This window comes from Cornus florida, unplaced genomic scaffold (genome assembly GCF_030987335.1).
Source record: "Cornus florida cultivar Cherokee Brave unplaced genomic scaffold, ASM3098733v1 CherokeeBrave_3.0.0_Hap2_Chr11, whole genome shotgun sequence".
In the NCBI taxonomy this organism is placed as follows: Eukaryota; Viridiplantae; Streptophyta; class Magnoliopsida; order Cornales; family Cornaceae; genus Cornus; species Cornus florida.
The window spans coordinates 70,804,938-70,831,954 of NW_026775581.1; the positions used below are offsets into that span (position 1 = coordinate 70,804,938).

The window sequence follows — 27,017 nt, forward strand, 5'->3', positions numbered from 1 at the left end:
AGTAGAAATGCTAAGTGCAATGCAACTATACAAATACAATATTAAAATCGTGAATTTAATCGCGACTACACAAACACAATTCCTAAATTTGTTGTTCATTGCCGGATTTGCTATTGGTCCAAGGTGATTCTTTACTTTTTATTTTAAAATTTTTTTAATGTTCAAATTATATATATATATATATATATATATATATATATTTCACTGGTAAAAATTTATGTTAAAAGATAGTGTGTATCAAGTGATTCTATAATTATTATTTATTACTCTCTGTGTTCTCTTCATTGAATATTCGGGACAGTCAAGCCTACTTTTAAAGAGCACAAAGGGGTTAAATGCCCATTTGAAATCTTTCTTTGGTTCTCTTCTCCAAAAATCAATCTTTTGCTGAAAAATTTCTCAGGTCACCTCCACCATCACCAATCTACACCGTCCACCAGATTTTACACACACATGGGTATGTATCAAACTTCCGATGATCTGATCCAATTGATTTGCAATCTGTCTTTAAATTCAATCCGTTTTGCATCCACAATCCGCTAATTGAACCAGGCGATTAATGATCTGCTTTTATTAGTTCCACAATTTAATTCGACTGTTTGGTAGGTTTATATCTATATAACGGAAATTCGTACATATATATGTATATGTATATACGCGTTTTTAGTGGTCTCATCTGCAACTGTTTGAAATTCGAAAGCTTGAATCTTCATGGTTATTTATTCACGATTTCATTGCTCTCCCCAATTTGATCTATTGGTTTTGTTGAATTCGGGTCCTATAGAGTTGTAAACTGGTGAAAACAAAGGCGCGATTTAGTTTACCTTTTTTATGTGGGTTTTTGATCATTTCGGTAGATTTTGTGAAGAAACGGTAACTGGGTCAGAGCTTACTTGTGAAATTCCATGGCCAATGACAATTTGAATCCGTTTATTTGCTAAATTACACGTGTATCATTTGGGATCTGAAAAATTGATAAGATTTGCTTTACTCAGTTTATTGCAACTACTTCGCATAGTCAAGGTGAGCTTTTTTTCTTTGCAAAATTGAAAAATCCAAGCTTAGAGTAAAGTTTTATATCTACTAGTGTTCATCTACTCAATTTTATAAGCAACCAAGTTCAGGGTTTTGGAAAGTATTAGATTAAGTGTGAATTATGTGGTTGTTGGTACCATTATTATATCTATGTAGTTGGTTAATGAAGGTGGCACTAGCAGGTATGAAGATTCACCAGGAGAATGCCATTTGAAATCGTTCGTTGATTATTCTTTTTGGGACTATGGTTCAAACACATGGAATATTAAAAATGTTATTTTGAGCTGAAGAAAGACTATTGTGTTGTGAAGCAATGAAACCTACTATAATTGATGGATTTGGCTCGTCTCTAACATAGATAAATATGATTTTTGCAAGCCATGATCAAGTTGTTCACTTACAGAAAATGTGATTCATACATTCTTGCTAATAAATTATTTATTTTTCAGATAAAGACAGTGAATGCTATTCTACTCACCTTATAGATGGGGATGGTACATTCAACACTGCTGGAATTGAAAGTTTTATGAAGGAAGTGAAACTGGCTGAATGTGGACTTTCCTATGCCATAGTCTCCATCATGGGTCCTCAAAGCAGTGGTATGTGTTCTTACCTATATAATCTAATTACTTTTGCGTTTCATCAGAGAATCATTGGTGGTGAGGCTTTATGTTTTCAACTTTTCGTCCACATTTCACATTACCATAATTCATTTGAAAAATATGAATAATTTCATGAACAAGATGATTAACAGTTAAGTCCTGTGTAATTTATTTTTCTCATTGGTTGTGCTGTACTTTATCCAATGATTTTGACGAGGAATTCTGTCATGCTAACAGGGAAGAGCACGCTGTTAAATCATTTGTTCGGTACTAACTTCAGGGAGATGGATGCTTTTACGGGAAGGTATAACTCATAAAGCATTATGGTGGGTCACATTTGGTTTTGTTCAGACATTAAAAGCTGACTGGATACTATTCTAATTAGGTCTCAAACCACTAAAGGTATTTGGCTGGCAAACTGTGCTGGAATTGAACCTTGCACTCTTGTAATGGATTTGGAGGGCACCGATGGAAGAGAACGAGGAGAGGTACCCATGCAGAAATTTTATTTATGATCAGGACTTTGCACATGTATTACTGTTGCGATTACTGAATGGTTTTCACAATTACTATTGGTTTTCAACTATCTTTATTATACAGTCCTCAAAAATTGAACTCATTTACCAAAATATAAAATCTTCCGTGCATGCATGTATATGTCTGCAATCATGTGATTACTATGTCAATGTAAATATCCATACATATACTTTTGTACATTGTTTGAGTATGAAACCCAATGATTTCCTGTTCCTAAAGGTTGCGTCACTTTGAATTTCTTTAGGGACTCAGTTTGTTGCATCTTCACTCACCTTCAGCATATTCATACTTACCTATATATATGAAATCATGGTCTAGTTTTGCAATTATATCAAGTGAAATTTTATTGTTGTAAAAAATAGGTGTATATATATATATATATGTATGTATTTATATGTTTGTGTGTGTGTGTATTAAATTTATTGCCATGAGTCCAATCGTTAATAGTATCTCTATTCTTCTCTATTCCTATTATTCTCTTAAATTTGAGAGATAAATGGACAACTGCAGTATTGCTTGCTGTCCCTCATTCAGTTTCGTTGTCCTTTTCAGGATGATACTGCATTTGAAAAGCAAAGTGCCCTTTTTGCCCTTGCTGTTTCAGATATAGTACTAATAAATATGTAAGATTGTTTCTCATAGCACAATCAAGATTCTTTTATATGGATAGATCACATTTTGCTACAATCTATAATTGATACATTCAGGATCATTATTAGTTTGTGCGAGTAATTTCCTCAAAATTGTATTATTAGGTGGTGTCATGACATTGGCCGTGAACAGGCTGCAAATAAGCCTCTCTTAAAAACTGTATTCCAGGTATCTCCTGTGACCTGCATTATGATAGCAATTATTTTGAAATGCGAATGCTTTAATTGATTCAACATTATGATGATCCTTCTTCAGGTCATGATGCGATTATTTAGTCCACGAAAAACAACTTTAATGTTCGTAATACGTGATAAATCAAGGGTATGTTTTCTCTCTTCTCTTTTATTTTGTTTTGGCTTTGAACAACACTATTTTTATTTTATTTTATTTATTTAGCTTCTGATGATCATCATGGATATGGCTTTGTTTATTTGTATTCAATTCTGACAGTTTGTGTAACTCTTTGTTTGTGTTTAGACACCTTTGGAGAATCTAGAACCTATTCTAAGGGAAGATATTCAGAAGGTAATTCCCCCCTCCCCCTTTTGCTTCTCATTTGCAATCTTGATGTTGCTGACTTTTAAACTTTTTCTTGGCTGTAGATTTGGGACTCTGTTCCTAAGCCACAAGCCCACATGGAAACTCCACTAAGTGAGTTTTTTAATGTAAGATGTCGTGTTCTCACTCTACATAAGTTAGGCATGTCCTTATATGTTTAGTGCCAAGCAATGATTTTACACGCATAGTAAGTGTGTTATTATTGATCAAATGGCCAGGTTGAAGTTGTGGCACTTTCCAGTTACGAAGAGAAGGAAGAGCAATTTAAAGAGCAGGTATACTAAACTGGACATGCAAAGGGTACCACACTGAAATAAAATTACTCAATTTTGTTCATATCGTATATGATGGGCTCGTCTTTTTACTACTGTTCTTGACTATGCAAAAAAGAAATAAAGGATAAATTGCTGTTGTTTTTTTAGTGATTCCCATTATGATCATTCTTTATTGTTAGCAGCGGTTTTATTGTTTTTTAAAATTTTATTTTATAATTTCTTATAAACTGAGTTATTTTATTTTTCATTTTTTTGAAAACTCAAATTTGATCATTTCATATTGTGTTGTTTATTAATGCCTCGTTATTGCGTTTGTAATTTGGAACACAAGTGTCACAGTTACTGACTGATGTAGGACAAGGGAGAAGCCTTAAATAGTTAAGAACTAAAGAATTCAGTGGCTGAAAGTTCAAAGAACTAGGGCTGAAATTTGGAGGTTCGATAGTAGAAATGTAGAAAAACAAAAGAGAAGTGGCTGGAAATTTAAATAAACAGAGTTATGGTTCAAGATATTAGTAGAGAGAAAGGATTGTAAACAACAAAAACTTATTGGAATCACACCAATAGGGCCTAGGCATCACACCTAGGGAAGGCCTCGCACCCTCAGAATTTGTGAATCACTCAAAAAGAAATCTCAAAGATATTTTTATTCATTCATTGACTGAGTATTCAGAGTTGCATAGTATCCTTTTTATAACAACTGATGACCCTTGGATTACCCTACACAATTGAGGTAATCAAAAGTTGATTGTAGCATAATAAAAGTAACAAATAACTTAATTGATGCAATTTACCACAATAATGCAATTTCATTATAATTGATGCAATTTACCAAAATTATGCAATTTTGACCCAATTCTCCCAACTATGCAAGACTGCAAGTGGACCCCACTTCACCTAACATGTGCCAAATCAAGGCTTGAGCTCTAGAATCCTCTTTCCCATGCCTTTTATACATTTTAAAAGGCTGCTGCCACTGTCCTCTACTTGCTGCCACTATTCTATACCAATTCTCTCTGGCTTGGAAAAACTCGTCTCCGGCGAGTTAAAGGGATGAAATTGCTCATAAGTGTGAAAAGAGTTAAGAAAATTTAAGCCTTGTATTCAGCAATTTCCATAATTTGCACCAAAAACAGCGCTTAAACCTCAGAGCTTGATCAGAAACAATAGTGTTGTGCAACCTATGAAGTCGGACAACTTCTTGATAAAAAGGTTTGGCATTGTGGACAGCATTGGAGGTCTTAGAACATAGAAGGAAATGCCCCTTTTTCGAAAAATGATCCAGAACAATGACTATAGCATCATGTCCTCGACTAGTTCTAGGCAACCCCAGAACAAAATAAGCATCTGACCCATCATCTCTGATACCAACTCCATGGCCAGTACCATGTCGAAAATCAAGGCTATCCTAACACGAACGTATTTGAGCAAGAACATAAAGAGCAATCCAGTTGGTTCCATCTAGGTACTGTGCTCTCGAATCGAATAGACAAATGCTGTTTAGATCAAGTCCTAAACATGTTTTCTCCTCTAGTTCATAATGCATATTTGCTGCATTAGGACCAACTGAGGAAATATTAGGCCTCTAAAATGCTCTTTTGATGCGTGAGACCCCTCTAGCTTCTCACAGGATTAGTTTCTTCTGGCAGTTGGTTTTTCCAGACCTCATCTACCAAGTTGGTGGATGTTTGAACCAACTTCTGTTACTTCTTGGCACAAGCATGCTCCCATTTCTGTGCAGTGCCCACTAATATTCACCAAGTATCTACTCCAATAGCCACATCTTTTGACAAATTCAGAGTAGAAGTACTATCTATCCAAGCCACTTTGAAAGGATGTGGACGTGGTTGGATCAAAGGCTTGAGGCGCTCAACTGTGACTTCAGACACAACATTCATGCAACTTCCGTCATTTCCACGACGAACTTGCATCTGAAAATTAGATGTCTGCTGCCCATCTTTGCCACCAACTTTAGGGTCTTCAAGGATATGCCTAACAACAGAGTTGGAGGAAACATTCTCTCCAACTTCTTTCAGATGACCAGTGTTGCAAGTCTCATTATCAAGCAGGTTCTCACGATCCTTGCTAGCCATCGTACTCTTTCCTTCAGAATGAGCCATGTTATAGAAAGATGCATTTGATCCACCATTTGGCAGCATTGTTGTTGTCAGTGTGCTGTGCGTTCCATTGCTCAACTTCTTTGGAATATCTCGAGCGGCATCATGTGGTTCATGATGATTCACTTCTAATGGATTTCTTGGAAACTCCAACATGGGAGGTAGTGGTGGATCGGCCATCACATTACACCTTTGCCGAGAGTTTAAAGGCTGTTGTTGCTCTTGTTTTCTGCCATCGTTAGTGCTGAATGCAGTTTCTTGTTCAGGGGCTACCGATTTATTAAAAGGCTGCGAAATTCGAGCTCCTATCTCACTGCATCGAGTATTCAGTCCTTTAAGTTGTTCCAAAATCTGTGAGAGCAATTCAATCTCCTGATTGCTATCCAATCTTTCATTTCCCGGTCATGTAAACATAATTTCTACTTAGGCTCTGATACCAAAAACTGATGTAGGACAAGGGAGAAGCCTTAAACAGTTACGAACTAAAGAATTCAGAGGCTGAAAGTTCAAAGAGCTAGAGCTGAAATTTGGAGGTTCGATAGCAGAAATGTAGAAAAACAAAGGAGAAGTGGCTGGAAGTTCAAATAAACAGAGCTATTGTTCAAGATATTAGTAGAGAGAGAGGATTGAAAACAACAAAAACCTATTGGAATCACACCAACAGGGCCTAGGCATCACACCCTCAGAATTTGAATCACTCACAAAGAAATCTTAAATATATTTTTATTCATTCATTGACTAATTAATCAGAGTTACATAGTATCCTTTTTATAACAACTATGACCCTTGGATTACCCTACAATTGAGGTAATCAAAAGCTGACTGTAGCATAATAAAAGTAACAAATAACTTGATGCAATTTCACCATAATTGATGCAATTTACCACAATAATGCAATTTCACCGTAATTGATGCTATTTACCAAAAACTATGCAATTTTGACCCAATCCCCCCTATTATGCAAGACTGCAAGTGGACCCCACTTCACATAACATGTGCCAAATCAAGGCTTGAGCTATAGAATCCTCTTTCCCACACCTTTTATACATTTTATAACGCTGCTGCCACTATCCTCTACTTGCTGCCACTGTTCTCTACCACTGAACCACAGGAGATAAATATTTATTTATTTTTGGTCTTATTTGTGTTTTTTATGATGAAGGTGGCTAATTTAAGACGGCGATTCTTCCATTCAATAACACCTGGGGGGCTTGCTGGAGATAGGAGGGGTGTTGTTCCTGCTACGGGGTTTTCTTTTAGTGCACAACATATCTGGAAAATCATTAAGGAGAATAAGGATCTTGACCTTCCTGCCCACAAGGTAATGACGTGAAAATATACTTTACAGAAGCTACCTCTCAAATAGTATTTTTAGATTTTTTTTTATAATAAAAATATTTAGATGCTTTTGATCCATTTGTAGGTCATGGTAGCTACCGTACGCTGTGAAGAAATTGCCAATGAAAAACTTGATTCTTTTGTTGCAAATGAGGTACCTGCTTCCATTTATTTTAACTTGTTTCTAATGGTTATTATTTATTTATTTATTTAGTTTGATAAGATAGATTATATAGAAAACGCTCAAAAGGGGAGCAGAACCCCATGAAACACTAGGGCCAAAGGCACCTCAAACCTTCAAAGAGTCCAATAAAAAATGATTATTTTTTATTTATGACTTAAATATCTTTGTATTGTAACTAGCCTGTTTGATCTAAATTATCCCAGGACTGGTGCCAACTAGAGGAGGCTGTTCAATCTGGTCGAGTGCCGGGCTTTGGCAAAAAGCTTAGTTTAATTCTTCACAGTTGTTTGTCAGAGTAAGTATCTGGTGTGATATTTATTTTTTAGTGGTTTAGCAGCTGGTTATGTATGGTTCTTGTGATAAATAAACTTTATACTCACATCCTCTTCTGGTGCTGGTCGGAAAAGAGTACCCAAGTCCAAACCTGCTTCATTGCCTGCCCTAATTAGGCTGCAAAATATGATGGTTTTATTTAATATTTTGCTGTTTTGACGTTGAGTAGGATTGAGGTATGATGGCTAATCTGTATGAATGCAATTAATAAATGTGGGAGGATGTAAGGGTTTTTAATATTTCGGCATTCTTATTTCTAAAAAACAATTGGAATAACTATAAAATGTAATCTTCGATGAAAAAGCTTCTAAATTTACTGTCATATTCTTATGGAAGACAGAAATGAAGAAAATATGTGAAAAAGGATGGGGAGTAACAATTAGCTTTGTTACCACCATGCTTGTTAGGTCTGCCTGTTGGATATATGAGTCATGTGTTGCCATATTCCCTACTCAAAACTTGTGTTATAATGTGTCAAAGTGTCTTTAGTCATTCTAGTATATTTGTGGAAGGCAAGGCAGACACAAAAGTGCAAAGAACACGACAGGTAATTCGCAACCTTATCACATATTTAGGGCACAAGTAAAATGACCATAGAAAGACCTAGTTAGATATTGGTGAGACTCGCAAACTTATTTTATTTTATATTATTTTTTTTTTTGAAAAATGGCCTTTTAGATTTAAAGTTTCAAACATTTTTTGAAACTTTATTTTACGACAATAGTATGCATCGATCAGTCAAACACCACCTAGTAGCCATAGGTCAAATGGTCAATCTATTGCGTTTAAGACTGAAAATTATTTTGAAATCCAGTATGCATCAATTGAAGGGTCGATTGATTGAGGTTAGTTCTGCAGGCGTCGATCGATTGAACCTAACAGACATATTTTTGGTAATTCTCTCAAAACACAAATTACTCTCAAAACTCAAGTTTACAAGTATTCTACTTACTAAAACATATAGGCTACCTATATTGGCTATAAATATGAGGTTATAGGCAGTCTAGGTATGAACTTGAAGTCTCTAATCATCTAAAGAGATAATCCTTGAGTAAGAAGGAAAATTCCCAATTTACTCAATCTAGGGTTTCTTTGACTACATCCTATGTGATTGAGGAATTCAACAATCCGATCCAACTGAACTAATTAATTGTTAGAGTAGATAAGTGAGCAATCACTAGAGAAATGAATTTGAGGATTGAAATCTGTTGATGAGTGGATGGACGGCCTGGAGACTTTTTGGGAAACGTTTGGCTCTGTGTCAAGAGGTAATTAGGGGTTCTAGGATGTGGTAACAGTTAATCTTCTTGTAATCTCTTTCTTATATAGTGGACTGTGCCTCTTTGGGCCTAAGTCACATGATTTGCCAAAGAGGGTCGGCGATTTACATTCCGTGCGCGGATTTACGAATTGAGAGCGGAATCGGCAGGAATTCGCAAACTCATTTTTGGGAATTCGTAAACTCATATTTTGGAACGTGGATTCAAATGAATCCCCATTCAACAGCCGCCGCGTGTACTGTCCCACTATTTAAATCACCTTTCAACAGGGCTTGGTTATTAACCATCACCGATTCAGGAAATCGCCTGTCTCTTTCATGAAATCCGACCTCCCATCTCCGACAAGGAAGAAGAAGAAGAAACACAGATCAATTTTTAAAGAAGAAATCAAATATTCTAATGCTTGACCTTAAGATTTGAAAGAGAGATATAGTGACCAGATCCATGAGAGAGTGCGAGCTGTGTGAATTGCCGGCGGATTATGCGGTGGCGCTGATTCGCTGAAGAGGACTTTGCTGCTGGTTTTAGTTTTAGCCTTTAGGGTTTAGTTTATGATCAAGGAAACCAAAGGTTGAGATAAATCGAAATTTAATGGCTGGGATGAAGTTTTATTTGGATGATGGGCTGTAGAAAATTATAATTCATTGGGCCTTATTAATGAAATAATGTTTATTGGGCCAAACTTATACTTATATGGGCTATACCATTAACTGTAGAAATTTATATAATAAGATAAGTGCATAATATATATATATATATATAAAATCCAGACGCTCCCGCTCTCAAATATTTTGGACTTTGGCGCTCCCGCTCCCACTCCCGCATTATGTGACTTAGCTCTGGCCAGATCTTGAGGTTTTTCCTGGTTTTGTTTTCCATGTAAAAAGTTCGCTTGTCTCCGCTTGTCTCTACTTTATTTTTTAATGATGCTAAATTGTGATTGTGGTTGTGATTGATAGAAATTGACAACAAACCAGTCCAAACTATAATTCAAAAATCAATAATCACAACAAACTAACATAATTTCAAATAGGGATATTATTATTTAAAAAAGTTAGTTAAGTGCAAAATAATATACTTTTTTTTTTTTCTTTTTTTTTTTCCCCTGGTTACAAAATAATATCCATGAGACCTATTCATCCCCCCTCTAGGTCTAAGTCGCCGTTTTTTTTTTGTGTCACGTAACAGACCCTTGGGTAACGATCTTACAATTTATAACTGCATTTAATAATTGATTTTTTAATCCATTTCCTGTACTTTCTTGTTTATTCATATCAATTGTATCTAATGGCATCCTTTGCTTCATGAGATTGTGGAGCAATTATTTTCAAAATGCTTCTTGTAATCTGATATGCTATCATTTTAAAAAGTTTTCCATAGGTGTTTGGATTTTTTAAAATCATCTCTTCAACAATAGTGTTTATTTTCTGTGACAAAAATTGGGTGATTTTATAACTTTTTTTTATTCTTTCAGGTATGATGTGGAGGCTACATATTTCGATGAAGGTGTTAGATCTGCAAAGCGAAATCAGTTGGAAGAGAAATTGCTTCAAGTAATTCTCTAAATCTTGTGTAAAATTGAGGTCTTTATTCTGTTCTCGTGTGATACATGATGGAAATATTTTTCAATAATATAGTTGTTATAAGGTTAGCAATCTATCCCTGCTGTATAATATGAAATGGTTCAGATTGTGAATGATAGCAAATTGTCTTATTTAATTTGTAATATTGGTATCTGAACTCTTGCGAGAATGTATGTACAGCCTATGGGTTGTTACTAGGGCTGCAAATGAGCCGAGCCGAGCCGAGCCAAGCTCTATGTTGTTGGGCTCGACTTGTTAAAGTCAGAGAGATGTTTGAGCTTGGCTTGTAGTTGAGTGAGCTTGACCTAGCTAAGCTCAGCTCGAACGTTATATGCACACACGAGCAATTAAGCTCTGTTTTTACTGGTGGAGGATTTTTTTTTGACATGACTACTACTTTGAACCTCTCGTTGACCTTCAATCTCCACTGTCGATGCCATCTGTGGGTCGTGCAATTCAATGTGAGCAGATGAGACAGAACATCTGTTTTAAGGCAAAAGTGGAGGTGAGAGGGAGTCATGGGAGAGTGTGAGAGGCGAGTAGATGAAATCACTTGAGAATAATGAGATTTTGTCTTGTATGATATGAAAAATGATGGACAGTTTTGGATGCAAGAGAGAGATCTTCATGGGTAGTGTTTTTTGATATGATTATGTGAGAGAAATGGTTTTGGACAGTATAAGGATATCGGAATGGGAGAGGGATGGGCTTAATGGGCCTTGCAATGATGAAGTAGATACGGACTTGATGAGTTAATCTTATATGAACCATGTTCACGAATTCATAAGACCTGAGCTGGACATTGCTCAGGCTCAGCTTATTTGTTAAATGACCCTTAAAATTATCTCTCAGCTTATTTTTTAAATGAGCCTTAAAATTAGCTCAGGATTGATTCGTTTTTTAAATTATTGAGCTTGCAGTGGAGGTGGCCTGAATTATGCATGAATAGCCTGGTTAATCTGCAGCTCTAGTTTGACATTAACTTAAATGAAATATGTGTAAGCTACATATGTTTTCTATTCACATGTTAGTTTTGAGACCCAGAATTTTGAATTATAGGATGTCTATGGTGTTGCATAGTGGCACAAAGAGGGACAAAATATCACTTGAAGAGTGTGGAATGCTGATTAAATAAGGGAGAAAGCCGAAGGAGGCTCTTTTGTGTCCTTATGGTGCTACCAAGTTGCCATTTACTACATCACATGTCCATTGAGTTATAATTATGTTCCTAAAATCTGTTTTATTCTTCTTTTGTTCATTTTGATAGTTTCACCTTGGACTTCCTCACCCATTAAGCTGTTACTGGGAGAGGACTTGGTCACTTAGAGTGGCCAGTCATTGAGGCTTCTTATTACCTTTGGGTCTCAAGGTCATTTGTAAAATTTTGATTGTTTCCTTATGTCTGTGATTTACAATATATGGCTTTATTTATTTCTGATAGTGACCCTACCATTCGGGCAGCTGTTTATGCATTTATATTTCCTCTTGTCCTCATTGATTTTCTTTTGATTTATTAATTAGCTTGTCCAACCGGCCTACCAATCGATGTTGGGACATATACGGTGTGGAACTCTGGATAAATTCAAAGAAACATTTGATAAAGCTTTGGATGGAGGGGAAGGGTTTTCTGTGGCTGCTCGTGATTGCACCGAGTCTTTAATAACTTTATTTGATGAAGAATGTGCAGGTCTAGTTACAAACTTAACAATTTCATTTCTGTTAGTGAAATTTATGTGAATCTAGGACAGCAGGATCGGTTCACAAGGCTTATTTTTTTATATTTATCGAAATTTCATTTTACAGAGTAAACCTAAACTAATCCTATAACTATACAGATGCCAATATTGAACAAGCAAACTGGGACTATTCCAAAGTTAGGGATAAGCTTCAGCGTGATATAGACGCACATGTTGCTGCAGTTCGTGCCGCCAAGCTGTCTGAGCTTACTAACCTGTACGAGGTAATGATTAGTGGTAATTCTTTAACCTTCAGATTGTTTACTTCCTCAAGTGATCTCAAGCTGTGGTGACAAATCTGAGATTGACAAGAATTTGGTTTTGGGTGACAAATCTGAGATTTGACAATAATTTGGTTTTGGGTATCTTTAGAATAGTTGGTAGATTACCAAAATTACATTCAACAAGGATTCCTGAAAGATGTGTATAATCTCTTGAGGTAGTATGAGTGGTTAAGAAGCAGAATATGGTGCGGGAAAGAAGCACAAACTGCCGTTCTGTAATTTTTTTTTCTTAGTTGATACACCCATGCCTCCACTGACGCTCGAACCCTTGACTTCTCTTTGAGAAGTAGGGTTCTAGTACCGTTGGGCCACTGGCCTGTTGGTATTCTGTAATTATTTGTCATGATGTGCTATTTACTGTGATTCATTATAGTCATGGAATACCAAGGGCCCTATAGCCTAGTGTTACTTCCCGCCTTCCAAAGTAGAAGGTTGAGGGTTCAAGTCTCCATAGGGTGTGTTTCTTACCAAGGTAAAAAAAGAAAAAAAAAAAAAACTTATGGTCATGGAATTTTGCATTTTATTGAGTTCTTGGTGATGAAAGATAGTTGAACATGGTGAATGACAAAGCTGCATAATTAAGGACTTCAAATTTGTTGAGCTTGTCCATGTTAATTGATTCCTACCATAAAATACTGATAATTATTCACGCGCAGGCAAAATTGAACGAGGCTTTATCGGGACCTGTGGAAGCTCTTTTAGATGGGGCTAGTGATGATACCTGGCCTGCCATAAGGAAACTTCTTTGGCGTGAGACTGAATCACTTGTCTCTGGGTTCTCTATTGCAATTTCTGGTTTTGATATGGATGAACAAACCAAGGATAAAATGCTTGAGAGGTTAAAGAATTACGCTAGAGGAGTTGTTGAAGCAAAGGCCAAAGAAGAAGCTGGAAGAGTTTTGATTCGCATGAAGGACAGGTAATGACTCTTTGCAGCGTGTGAATTAATTGTTTCGACATTTGGCCTTCTTGAAATAATTGTATCAGTTTTTTTGACTTTTAGCTGATGTGAATTTACTGTAAATTACCAACAGGTTTTCAACATTGTTTAGCCACGATGCTGATTCAATGCCGCGGATCTGGAGTGGGAAGGAAGACATTCGAGCAATCACCAAAACGGCGCGCTCTTCAGTATGGCACGCTTCATTAAATATCTTTGGTGAAATTTCAGCTCATATTATATTTGGATTTTTGTTAAAATCTTATTTATTAATTATTTTTTCCAGTCTTTGAAGTTGCTTTCTGTTATGGCTGTGATCCGTTTGGAAGATGAGGCTGATAACATTGAGAATACTCTAACTGTGGCTTTATTGGATACCAGAAGTGGTGCTGTTACCAACAAGAGCACCACATCATATGATGCATTGGCCTCAAGCACTTGGGAAGAGGTGACCATTATCAATTGTTAAAATTTATGTCTGAAGCTTTTGATTGTATGCTTGAAATTTTATTCTCTATCACAGAAAGTTGATGTTATTAGATAAATAACATGGGCCTTAAGGACTACAAACTTCCTATGTGATTATTATCAACAGGACTGATTTTTCTGGCCTAAACCATATTAATCTTTATGAGCTACTTTATTTCCAATGCTTTTAGCTTTAAACATATTTAATATCATGTCAACACACCGCTATACTGTTGCTGGTGAGCATTTTTTTAATTGCAGATGCCTGGATTTATAAGACAAAATTGGGTGTATTGCAAAAGTTCTAATATATATATATGTATATGTTCATTCCATTTGTTAATTATTGTAGGGTACAGACTGCCAGAGCTCTTCACAGTTGTTCGTATTCAGTGTCACTCTCTCACACATGCGCACACACATTGCACATACAATTCTTGCCCCCCACCCCCCACCCCCCCCCCCCCCCCCCCCCCACCACCACCACCACCACCAAAGAATGGGATAGTTTTATAAAAAAAAAAAAGAGCGCTCAAAAAGTTACAAGAAGAGGTGAAGACCAACCTTTACAACCAGGACATGCACCACATAAAATTTATTTTCAAGTCCTGTGAGAGCATTTCTTGAGAACCTATCCTCTCTATATCCTAAAGCACTAAAGTGTTTCTTGCTGTGATTTTTCTACTCAGGTTCCAACATCAAAAACATTGATCACACCTGTACAGTGCAAATCTCTATGGAGGCAATTCAAGTCAGAGACAGAGTACACTGTCACTCAAGCCATTGCTGCTCAGGCATGATCTCGTACATATTATACATCTAAAAAATTAACTTTATCATTTCTTATGCATTTTCCAAAAGCACAAACTGACACAGGATGGATTTTGAGGGCCTTTAAAGTGTTATGTTGTGTTCTTTTAAAAAAAAAATCACTGGCGCTAAGTTTCAGTACTTAGAAATGACAGGACAAGCGTAATTTTAGATGACAAAGAAAGAATGGGAGGGGACTCAAGACATTAAGCCGTAACTTTGTGAATAAGGGAAAAGCTTTGCATATGAGTGAAAGATGTAATTGCTTAAATATATGTGGGGACCCATGGGTTGTTACTGGTCATGTTTTTTTGGGAGGGTGGGCCTTGGCGTGAAGATAAGGTTTCCTCCATTGTGACTTGGAGGCCACGGGTTCGAATATTGAAACAGCTTCTCCTTGTGGAGATTGCGTACATCTGACCCTCCCTAGACCCCGCAATGGCGGGAGCCTCGTGCACAAGGCTAGCCCTTTATCTATAAGCTATTAGGACAGCAATATATATATATATATATATATTTTTTTTTTGAGCCAAAGGAAGAGAGAATAATAATTAGAACATATCCGAATTAAAAATGTTCTTGGCTACTTAACTCCTCAGGAGAAAGATTCTAATAAAGTCTTTTAACACATAAAGAGGGAGAGGAATGAATGTGAAATTTTGCTTTTCGGACTGCAGCTTTGGCAAGGCTGTTTATGCTTACCTTCTCTAATGTTGTATTTGCTTGGAGGGAAGAATTGGAGAGGCTTGCCTTCTTTGGTTGGAAGGAAGGGAAGGGAGGGAGGAAGCCAGGAGGGATGAAGATGAAGTATCCCTCCTTACCGATAAGGAAAGAATGAGCTATTAGTCTATAAATTTGTAATACCTACTTTAACCTCTATTTAATTTCAAAATGACTTATTTTAACCTTCATCAATTTTGTTTTGTTGTAATTGTGACGTTGTACTTCTCGTTGTTTGGTTAGGTGTTTTATATTATCTATTGGGTAATACTGCTGCAGATTATTTTTATTCTTGCCTTGAGAAAGGTTCTATAAAATGATTGTGTCATGCGTCCACCCTATTTGACCCATTTGTTGATCAGTATATGCATTTTGGTTAAACACATGGACTTATGGTTAAGCATGACCAGTCATCAGTCAAACTGATTAATGACGGTCAAAAATACGTGGTACGTGGACAATGCATATCAACTTAATTAAGGAGGGCATATTGGTAGAAGTATATAAAATTCTCCTTTCCTTACTTCCAACCAAAAAAAGAAGAAAAGTTGTCACTTCATCAATCCTTTCTACTATCCCTGATTCCCTTCTATTCAACCAAACACAAAGTGAAGGAGACACTTTCCTTTCCCTAGGGATGCCTCATCCATCCCTCCCCCCTCTCCCTTACATCCATTTTTCCATCTTTTCAACCAAACGGAGCATAAAGGTGTAGGGAGACGATGCATGTCCCCTTAAAAATTACTACTCCCCAAAAGCGATACTTAAATTGGGACGGAGGGAGTATATTATAAGGCCTGTGCTCTCTGACTGGGTATAGCACAGTGGAATTCAGTTACTTTGTGAAGAATCAATGTGTGTCGGACACGCCTCAAACACATTTAGAATCCCCAAATAAAATTTGACATTGCAGATGGCCAACACAAGTCAAGTACTCTTAGTACAGTTTTTTGTATGGAAAAAGAATTAAGCAATATAAAAATTCAAATACAATTAGAGTATGGTGATATTTGTACTGTATATAATGTATAATTGTTTGTATATCTAGTTTTAGTTAAATGAACCAGGGTATTAGATTTTTGCTATGACATCTAACTACATATATTTTTCCTATAACATCTAACTATATACATATATATAAATTCACACTTAACATCTAAGTATATACATGTAACATATGCCTTCACAGTTAACATCTAACTATGTACATAGAACATATATATACATTCATATTTCAACACTTAACTATATTAGCTGTCTTCTCATTCTAGTTGTCCTACTGTTCAAAATTTGCCGTGTCGGTGTAATTCTGTTTTGTCTGTGTATATGCTACATAGCTTGAAGTCCAGACCTCATTTATACAGAGATCAACTCTAAATGTATTATGTATAGATATAAAGTGTATGGACCCTTATCCTGAACCTTAGACTTGGCTTGAACTTGTTCTCATCTTGGTGAATGTGAGCCTGAGCTCAGCTTGTTTTAAGTTGAAAGCTGGAGTGGCTTAGTAAGTTGTTTGAGAGAGCGATTAATGTGTTTCTTTTGACTTATTATTGTACCAAAATTTTCAGCTGAGATCCCCATACATGCATTGATATGTTCATGTAGTTTTATTTTGCTTGTGAATATATTTCAGTTTTCACTTCATTGCGGATGAGGTCTGATTGTGTTTCCTCTCTCTTTCGATTTTCAGGAAGCTAGCAAGCGTAGTAACAACTGGTTACCCCCTCCATGGGCTATTGTTGCCTTGATTGTCCTGGGGTTCAATGAATTCATGACACTTCTGAGGTACTTATTCTCCAGGCTTATGGAGTTGAATTGTGTTGGCGTTAAACCATAAGTTTACCTCCTCGTCTACTACTGTATTTTACTTATTTTGGCTTTTCTTCATGACAGGAATCCTCTATATCTAGGTGTAATTTTTGTTGCTTTTCTACTCATAAAGGCCCTTTGGGTGCAGCTAGATATTTCGGGTGAATTCCGCAATGGCGCTGTGAGTGTCACACTGATTAAAACTTTAAATTATTTTTGCTTCCTAATTATTGTGGGGCTTGCTGGAAGCAAGTTTATTGAAGAATGGGCTCCAAGAACTGCCTTTGCTCAATATACTTGTTCAATCTTTTGTACAATTTTCTGTAGTGGTCCAGAATTATAACTTAAAGCGATTTTGCTGTTGTCTGAACTTCTGGGATTTTGCTGTTGTCTGAACTTCTGGGAGCAGTGGTTAAAAAATAATAATAATAAATCTTGGATCAGATTTCATTTGCTTAATGTGTAACGGGTGGGCGCTTGTCCATTTACCCAACAGCTCGAACTATTGGGTAGTGCTGCATACCCATCCATTTATACCCAATCGTCACTTTCCCATCCGATTCTGACGTGGGACAAATGACCCTTGTTACATTCTCTCCCACCCAAAACTCGCAACGCCCTTGTTGCGGCTCGGGCCACCTTGCCTACCCGAGGTGCTCTCACCCTGACGCCTTCCGTGCCGAGTGCTTGGCGTGACACCAGATCAAGGACTGGGTTTGGCTCTGATACTAACTGTAACGGGTGGGCGCTTGCCCATTTACCCAAAAGCTCGAACTATTGGGTAGTGCTGCATACCCACCCATTTATACCCAATCACTTTCCCATCCGATTCCTATGTGGGACAAATGACCCTTGTTACAGATGTCCATAAGAAAATTCTATGGAAAAAAGGGTTTTAAGATGGATTGAAAATGATGTATTTTGATGTTACATGCCCAAGCATCAGTTTCATTTCAGCAGAATTACTTATACCTGAAACTGATATCTGGAATGGGCATTGCAAGTTGCTCTGGTAGTCATTAGAAGTCATTGTTCCTGACAATTCCTACACACACCCTTAAATTTTTTGATATCAGCTTAAGTTTTGTTTCATGAAAGAATTCTTAGACGCCTAATTATCTTTTCTTTTTCTATGTTGCATACTTCCAGCTTCCTGGGCTTCTCTCCTTGTCTACCAAGTTCCTTCCCACTGTCATGAACATTCTCAGAAAACTAGCAGAGGAGGGCCAAAAACCTGCAGCTGCTGATCCTCAGAGAAACCCTCCGCTAATGACAAAGAACTTCCGGACTGGAGTGAGTGATGGTGATGATTTGTCATCTAGTGCTTCATCTGAGGTAATTTCCTCTGAAAATGGAACTGAATTCTCGAGCCCTCCAATGAAAAAGACCATGTGAAGTATTCTATCCGTGTAGAGATCAACTGTTTTCTGCTTGGCTGATGCTCAGCTCACTCTAAAGTGGACGCTGCAAGCCCATGCATGCATTTTAACGCTAATTGTGAGCATGCTAAAGGAACAAACATAATGGCATGAATTTTTGTTCAGATGCCACATACTGGGGCTGTGGTTTGTTGTGAAATTCCCCATGATAGTTTTATTTTTTATTTTTATTTTCTTTTACCCATAGTCTTTCAGGTGTCTATTTTGTTTTTGGTTTGTGGAATAATTTACGAGGCTCTCCTTTTTACTTCATTGATTCTACTGGTTTGCCTTCTCTTTTGTATTGTGAGTAGCACATTGCCCACATATTTGTATTATCAAAGATGATTGTTACAACAATTATGTCTCTGTATTTTTTTACGAGAAATATATTCAAGCTAGAAGATGAGTTATGGTCACTTGTATTATGATGATACGTATTTGATTTATGTTACTATATACAAAATGAATTATGTCCGCTTTGAAATGATTTTCATTTTTGGTCATGTTTAAGTTATTGCTTCCATTGGCAAGAATTTATTATTTTTCCTATTGTTGGGGTTCTTTTGTTGGATCAAAATCTTCTCCTGCGATACAGTGTATCTGTCCCATCTGGTAAGGAGAATGATGGGATGCTGGTAGGAAAAAGTTAGGATGCAAACATTTTGAAGAGTTCTATTAGGTTCATCATCGCAGACAACTCAGGGTTGGTCGAGCAAATCCAGCCGAGTCTAGTTTTAAATTGGGCTTGTGGGACCTTCAAACCAGTGGATGGGCTTGATGTTGGGACTTGGGACCTTTATTAATGAATGCAGGACCCAATTGGGCTATGTTTTATACGTTGACCACATTGCCGATGCTGTTCTCTCACTCTAGGACTGGGCACCATTGCATAATATGGCTCTCATGAATATGAAAAACAAATGTTATGCTGACAGAGTGGGTGTAAACAATATATTTAATATTCTCAGTCATGTATGGTTTCTTATTTACATGAACAAATTATATAAAAAGGGCTAGCAGGCTCTCGGCATTGCAAGGTTTGGGAAGGTACAGACGTACAGTGTCTTACCTTAGGTCTGGGGAGAGTCAGATGCACGCAGTCTTTCCTCCGCATGAAGACTTACTTTTGAGCCAAGCACATCCTCACGCGACCAAATTATATAATTTATGTAAACAAATTTTTAAAAATTAGAGAGTGACAATATTTGAGTATAAGATCTGAGGTCTAGGTCATTACCATAATCGAGGTGGTGGGAAGAAACAGATTGGATACACACCTAACCTTTTTTCGTCCACACATCACATCGTGTTGAAGAAACGTACACGTTCTCAAGGAATTAGTGTTGGGCCAATAGCCATTGAAACTGGTGTTTGAACAAGTGCAGCAATAGGCCACAGTGCCACATCAAGGAAAGGCAGAATTTTAGGTCTAGGGCTTTAAAGTAGATGGAGGTTGGGGCCCTAGAGTTGCTTTGCTTGTTAGATTGAATTGAATGTGAATGAAGTCTGCAGAGATGGGGATTAATGAGGAATTCAAGAGGGACGGTGTCATCAGTTGTTAACATGTCTTAAGCTCATCACATTCAGGTTGGTGGATTTGAGTTAGTTCAGGTTTCGATTTTTAGGAGAATATATATATGTGTGTGTGTGTGTGTGTGTTGTAGGTGCAGCCTATACATTACAATGCTCAAAAGTAGAATGGTGGTTTAGATCAATAAATGAAATTCCAGTACAAAAAGTGTTGTTTTTCTATTTAATACTGTGAGGGCAGCTGCCTTCTCACAAGAAGCTTGAAGCTAGGTAGTTTCTCTTCAATGAGGTGGGATTCAAGACAAATATTCAGTGTCACAAGCTAGTTAGGTGAGGTTGTCGAGAAATTATTTAATAGTTATGAACTGTAACACCTAGTAGTTCAGTTCAATTAAGATTCTACGATTAAGATATGTGGACTTACAAGAGTGTAATAAGATAGTATACAGAATTTAGATTGTAAAGTGACAGATCATCCACAACCATATAATAAAAATTTCAACGTGCCCATTATTTATTGTGAAGCCTTTTGACTGTCGAAAGTATTTTTTGTGAGTTATGGTTTCTAAGAAATAAAACCAATGCAGATTTAAAATTCACATGAATTTGTGTCAACTAACTCCATTTTCCTTCTTAACTCTTTCTAATCTAGATAAATTAATGGATCAGAATAAATCATTTGACAAGTCCTGCATAATGTTTAATTTTATTTTATTTTATAGTATTTAAAGGTTCACCTATAATAAATGATTAAAAAAAGATGGAATTCTATTCTTGTTCCGATTTCTCTAACCTATTTAAATTTATTTATTGGGCCGAGCTCCATCGGTTTTATTGTTCGGCTAAATAAATAAGCTTATTGTACAAAAGGACGTTATGGATGCAACCCTAAGGGTTGTGAAAGTAGCAATTTTTTTTCTACTTCAAATAAATTGATTGAACATTTGTTTTGAGTAAAGTCAATGTGTTAGGTTGGAATTACCAAATGAATGTAAAGCCTCAGTTAATGTCAAAGATTAGAGTAAAGATTGAAGATAGTGGTGGGAAATATCGGAAACAAAGTCTTGTTTGGCTTGTTTCCCCAAAAAAATGTTTTGGGATTCACAGATTCCAGCTTTCTGAGTCTACTAGAAATTCAAGGAAACGGGGTAGAATTTTGTGGATAATTGAATGAGCACTGAAACCTCTATAATCATCTATATATATATATATATATATATATATAATATAAAAATCCGTATATTACACGTTTTTTACACATGGCTTTTGGTTAAAACATCATCGTTGATTGGCTGCAAGTCTGCAAAGCCTTCTTTCTGTCTTTGTCATTAATTCCTTTTACAAACCCTTCTTTTTGTCTTTCTCAATAAGTGATTAATATCCATTATCCACACACACACACACACACACACACACACATATACACATTACATATTTATCATCATCGAAAATTGAATTGAGAGAGAATTATTTCGTTGATCACAGGATTCCAGATGTAACACAATTATATATATATATATATATATATATATATATATATATATATTTTGAGAGGAGAGGTTATTCTAATGGTTGGTTAAGTAACGAAAATAAAAATTTACGTCAGAATTAATCTTGTCCAATTTTCAAGTCCCAATGTGAGTCAACCTCCATATTGACCTTATATATTTGTTGAAAAACAAAGTAAAAATAATAAAGACAAAGAATATATTAAAAATTATTATCAAAAAAAAATTCTCATGACATGGAAAAGGAAAAAGTATCAATATATTAGTATATGATTTTTAAAATAGAGAAAAGGTCAAAAACAAAAAAAAAAAAAACAAACTAAAAATTACCATCTCCATAAATTTGTAATATAGTTTAATTACCATCAGATACTTATTGGAGTAAATAGTAATATCTCATCCCTCCTTTGGAGTTCTGACGTGAATGCCATTAATTAAGTTTGATGACTCTCCACCTACACACAAGTAATATATACAATATGCATGGAGAGCATGACATTAGTGGTACCATGGCATCCACACATTCCATGATTGATGTCAAAACAGCACATTCTTAAGGGTTATATATATACACACATGTATGTATATTTAATTGTATATGTACATATATACATACATGCAATAAGTGTAACATAATGCATGACATGTACGACACTGTTGTGGTTGCAGGTCGGTGACAATACAATGCGAAATATTAATGGTGGAAATGCAAGTCCAGTAATTTCGAAATAAATGTCTTGCAGTAAATTATATATCTACCTTTGTTATTGTTCTTAAATTACCATAATATTATCTGTACTTTTATTTATATATATATATATATATATATATTTTTTTTTTTCAACAGCTGGATAGATAGCTAGTTCTCGTGCAAATGTCTCTGTGGTGTTAATGGGACAGGTCCGGGTTGGGTGATTATTGTGTTCAAAGTAAATCTGAGTTACAGGTATGCAAATTATATATGGACCATGCAATGTGACATTTACCACATTATAGTGTGTGTATATATATATATATATATATATATATGAGGATGTACTCTAATAGAGTAATGCTATTCTGAGCTCTACTTTAGGACAATATATCTTATGACAATTGTCACGAATTCTCTTTTAAATTAACACATTTTAAACAAAAAAAAAAACATAAAAATAAAATAATGCACAATTACATAGTTACGTAGCTAATATTATGGTGATTTCATTATAAAGAAGAAAAAAATCAGCTCAAAATACCATGAAATAAAATTATACAATCAAAATTGATAGTGCATGTAATTTGGTGAAATGAAGTCGAGAGAAAGAGTGTGCTAAAATTTGACTGATTCGGATAATTTGCAGTAAATAAATTTTGTTATCAAATTTTGACTGTATTTATGGTTAAACGGTTAGATGCAAGCCTTAATATTTGTACATAATTACAATAAAAAGAAAGAGAAGTCAGGACAATGGTCATGAGACAGAGATTACATATGGAAAAAATTTGTCCTGACGTAGACTTCATTTATGTTACAAGTAGATATTTATCTCGTATTATATCCAGATGAAAAAGTGATTGAGTATAAATAGGTGGATATATAATATACCCAATACCTCAAGCTTTTGGGTAAATGAGTAAGCGCCCACCCGTAACAGTTGGTATCAGAGCCTAACTTAATTCTTAATTCGATGTTACGCCAAGCGCCTAGCCCGAAAGGTTTCTGGGTGAACCATTCGAGTAGGTAGGGTGGCTCGACCGCAATGAGACCGTTGAGGGTTTGGATGGGGGAGAATGATACGAGGGGGATATTTGTCCCACATCAGATCCGGATGAACAAATGATTAGATATAAATGGATGGGTATGCAGCTTTTGAATAAATGGACAATCGTTTCTATTTCAATACTATGTTTGAAAGTTCCAAATCAACACCATAGAACTAAAATTAAAATTGAAAAAATTTAAGCATTTTTTTTTTTTTTTAAATTGTAATTGAAGACGAAAATTTGATACTCCTAAATGAATCATAAGTACTGATATTTAAAATTTCTTCATAACATATTGCTCACTTGCTCCAAAACATAAATCGACTAGTGCATTTATTTGTTAGTTTAGCTGTTTCAATTAAAAAAAATTGAATACCCCATTTCACAAAAAAAGAAATTAAAGCAACACTTCATCCGTATGCTTAAAGAAAAATGGTTGAGCCGCAATGTCTCACTTTCAAAAACTAGTACTCCATTTTATATGAATGATTAAAAATTCCAATTAATGAAGAAAAAGTAATTGGAGAAGGAAAAGAAAGGAGTGAATAGATGATTTGATTATTATCTAATTTCATTATTAAGTTTTTGAAGGTTTTAAATTTTAAAAGAAATAGAAAGAAATGGAAGGGCCTTTGGCTTGGGTTGCTTAGTCCAAAAATCACCTATAATTGTGTTTATCCTTGGCATTTATCCAATCTTATTTCTCGCTTACTTATGTCTAGTATCTAGTCGAATTTGATTCTCATCTAATAAAAAAACTATTGATATTCACTCCATTGGTGTATGTAGCACCCGCTCTTGTATTTTAGAATTTTTTTTTACCAAAACTTACTTTTCTTGTTGAAAGACAAATAAGTCCTAGAATTTTCTCTAGGACTAACAAAAATTACTTTTAAATTTTTTTTTTTCTTTCATTTAAGTCCAAAATCACTAAATCTTTCATTTATACCCTTACTAAATAGAAAGTAAAATTTTATTATTATAAATTTATTCAACAATTGCGATATATAGATTCCTCTAAGTTTTAGTTACTTGATAATATTGCATTATGACTTAAAATAATAATTAATTTAATTTAAATTCAATTTAAAAAAACTCTTGCGTCGAAATGCACTATTTTAGTACATGTTTTTAAAACTAATCTATTAAAAATCAATAAAATGAATTTTTTTTTTCTTTTTATTCAATTTTTTTGGGTCTAATTTTGTAAGCGGATATATCAAAGTTTGATTTTATATCTAATTTAGCAGGAGTATATCTAATTTACTAAGGATATAATAGAAGATTCAGTGATTTAAGGCTTAAATAAAAAATAAATAAATCAAAAGTAAAATTTATTGGTTCTAAGGGAAACTTTTTAAAATTTATTTACCTTTCAATTAGAAAAATAGGACTTGATGGTAATTTTTCCTATATTTTGACATGCCACTTATTTCCCAATTTTCGCCATATTTTTGTTTCGAGAATACTAGTAAATATGAACTGAAATAGACTTTGACAAAAACTGGTCAACAAATTATTGAAACTTTGTCACGTGGGACACTGTCATGCCACATGGGTTGTGTTGAATATATATATACATATACGGACTATGTATTAGCCAGCTCCATCGATCAACCGATTGGGGGACTGCAATAAATTCAATCACTTGCATTGCATTTGAACAAGCATGTGATGAAATAAAGGAAATATATAATAAAATTATTCATGATAAAAGGAAAAAGAAAATGAAAAAGAAATGGAAGATGTCAGTGTTAAGCTCTACTTGTGTTTAGATAATTAGTAAGAGAAAAGAAAGGATATTCACTTTTTCATCATTGTTTGAAATATTATATAAAAAAAAGAAAGAAAAGAAAGAAAAGGGAAATGCAAATTGCATAAGACTCTTTTTTCACTTTCAATTTTTGGCACAATATTTCCTTACAAATTACCCAAAACCCTCCTAAACTATTCATTTGTTGCAATAGGCCCCCAACGTCACGTATCCGTTATAATTTAATAGCTAAAATGTGCACGAGTTTCAATGATGAAAATTCTCATTAATAAAAATTTGGACACATTGCATTAATTCCCACTCCATTTTCAATTTTTCGCACAATACTTTGTATAAAAAAAATTTGATTTCTGTTTGGTTTGCAACTCTGAGAATAGTTTTCTGTTTTCTAAAAACTGAAAACAGAAAATTGTAAGGAAAACTATATTTGGTTCAGTTTTTTGAAAACTCTTTTATAAAACCCAATTATAAAAAAGTTTGTTTTCAGAAAACTATCTTTTATAATTTTTGAAAATAGTTTTCTGTTTTCTGAATTCTTGAGAATTGTTTTCAAAGTTATAAACCAGGTCCTTATGATTTCTTTAAAATGATTTTTATTTTGGGTTTTCTTTTCGTTTTTAATTTTTTTAAAATAGAAATTTAAGAAAATTTTGAAAATTGTTCCAAGGTGTTTTAATTTTCTTATATATAGACTTATCTAATCAGTTTTTAATACAAATGTAATCCATTTAAATATTTCTTTTTCTGAATTTTTTTTTTGACAACACTATGCCGAATGAGTTGTTTGTATTAATTTTAATCTTATCACTGAAAAATAATTCTAAAAAATAAAATAGTTTCATCCATAAGCATTAAAGTCCTTTTCAAATTTCAAATTTATCCATTTTTTACAATAATTTTAATTTTATTATTGAAAAATAATTCTGAATTTTTCATATTTTTACAATACACCTGTTGCAAAGTATTTTGGTCCATTCAACTCTCCATTAGCCCCAAAATTGACACCCTAAGGGCACTGCAACAATTGGATAATACAATGCAGTTTTAGGTCAATTTATTTATTTATTTTTTTGGGTAAGGGTTATGTGCCAAAATTTGAAATTGGAGGGAGGTCTTATGCAATTTAGCTCTATAGTAAATCATGAATACACTCACAAATTCACAATAAGATATTGAGACAAATGAGTATATCACTAGTTATTGTTTTAAACATTATCCTATATATATATATATATATATATATATATATATTAGAAAGATACATTAATGGATTAACGAGATTCCCACCCTTCTTGTCTACTACGCGAAACCACAACTAAGGTACAAGCTTGGAGAATGAGCAGGGAAAGAAGACCCTGTGTATTATCCAGCTACAAGCACTTCTTTATGAGACAATCTGAAAGACAGGAATGAACTGTGGCAAAATCTGGCTCTCTCCTTCCCATTCTATTCCTCTCATTTCCCTTTTTACTTTTTTTTTAGAACAAACATAATGACAAGGGTCCTGTATTCGGTTGCATAGCACGTCGGAGTGCCTGAGAATGGACATTTCTGATGAGTCCGGTGCACCAGACACACCGAATATATTATTCTTATAAAGGTAATGCCAAGTGACGGTGAAGGGAGACAACTGCGGACTCATTTAGAAAAGTCATGATGGTACATTACTAAAGCTATGACATTGATAAAATGGAAAAAGTTACAGTGTGGTGAAACTGAAACTGATTTATGCTATGCGCGTGTTATAGTTGTACTGGCATAGACTTTTTCTCCTTTCA

The 27,017-nt window shown here is 35.0% G+C and overlaps 1 protein-coding gene across 1 annotated transcript; it reads left to right on the forward strand.

Moving 5' to 3' along the window:
• Window positions 1-276: 276 nt before the first annotated feature.
• LOC132280746 (protein ROOT HAIR DEFECTIVE 3-like) lies at window positions 277-19,100 on the forward strand. Its single transcript, XM_059782470.1, has 23 exons — window positions 277-457; window positions 1,485-1,634; window positions 1,875-1,941; window positions 2,023-2,125; window positions 2,727-2,797; window positions 2,930-2,993; window positions 3,081-3,146; window positions 3,303-3,350; window positions 3,428-3,490; window positions 3,602-3,658; window positions 6,938-7,096; window positions 7,199-7,267; window positions 7,501-7,592; window positions 10,385-10,463; window positions 12,015-12,180; window positions 12,329-12,453; window positions 13,170-13,432; window positions 13,548-13,644; window positions 13,740-13,901; window positions 14,611-14,715; window positions 17,145-17,239; window positions 17,348-17,444; window positions 18,413-19,100. Exons 1-23 carry the CDS (start codon window positions 454-456, stop codon window positions 18,656-18,658), a joined length of 2,448 nt encoding a protein of 815 aa, XP_059638453.1. The 5' UTR covers window positions 277-453; the 3' UTR covers window positions 18,659-19,100.
• Window positions 19,101-27,017: the final 7,917 nt, after the last annotated feature.

Excerpts from the sequence above, each read along its gene's own strand:
- LOC132280746 (XM_059782470.1), top strand. Across the intron at positions 2,126-2,726 it reads ATGGAAGAGAACGAGGAGAG|GATGATACTGCATTTGAAAA; the intron begins GTACCCATGCAG and ends TGTCCTTTTCAG. Across the intron at positions 17,240-17,347 it reads GAATTCATGACACTTCTGAG|GAATCCTCTATATCTAGGTG; the intron begins GTACTTATTCTC and ends TCTTCATGACAG.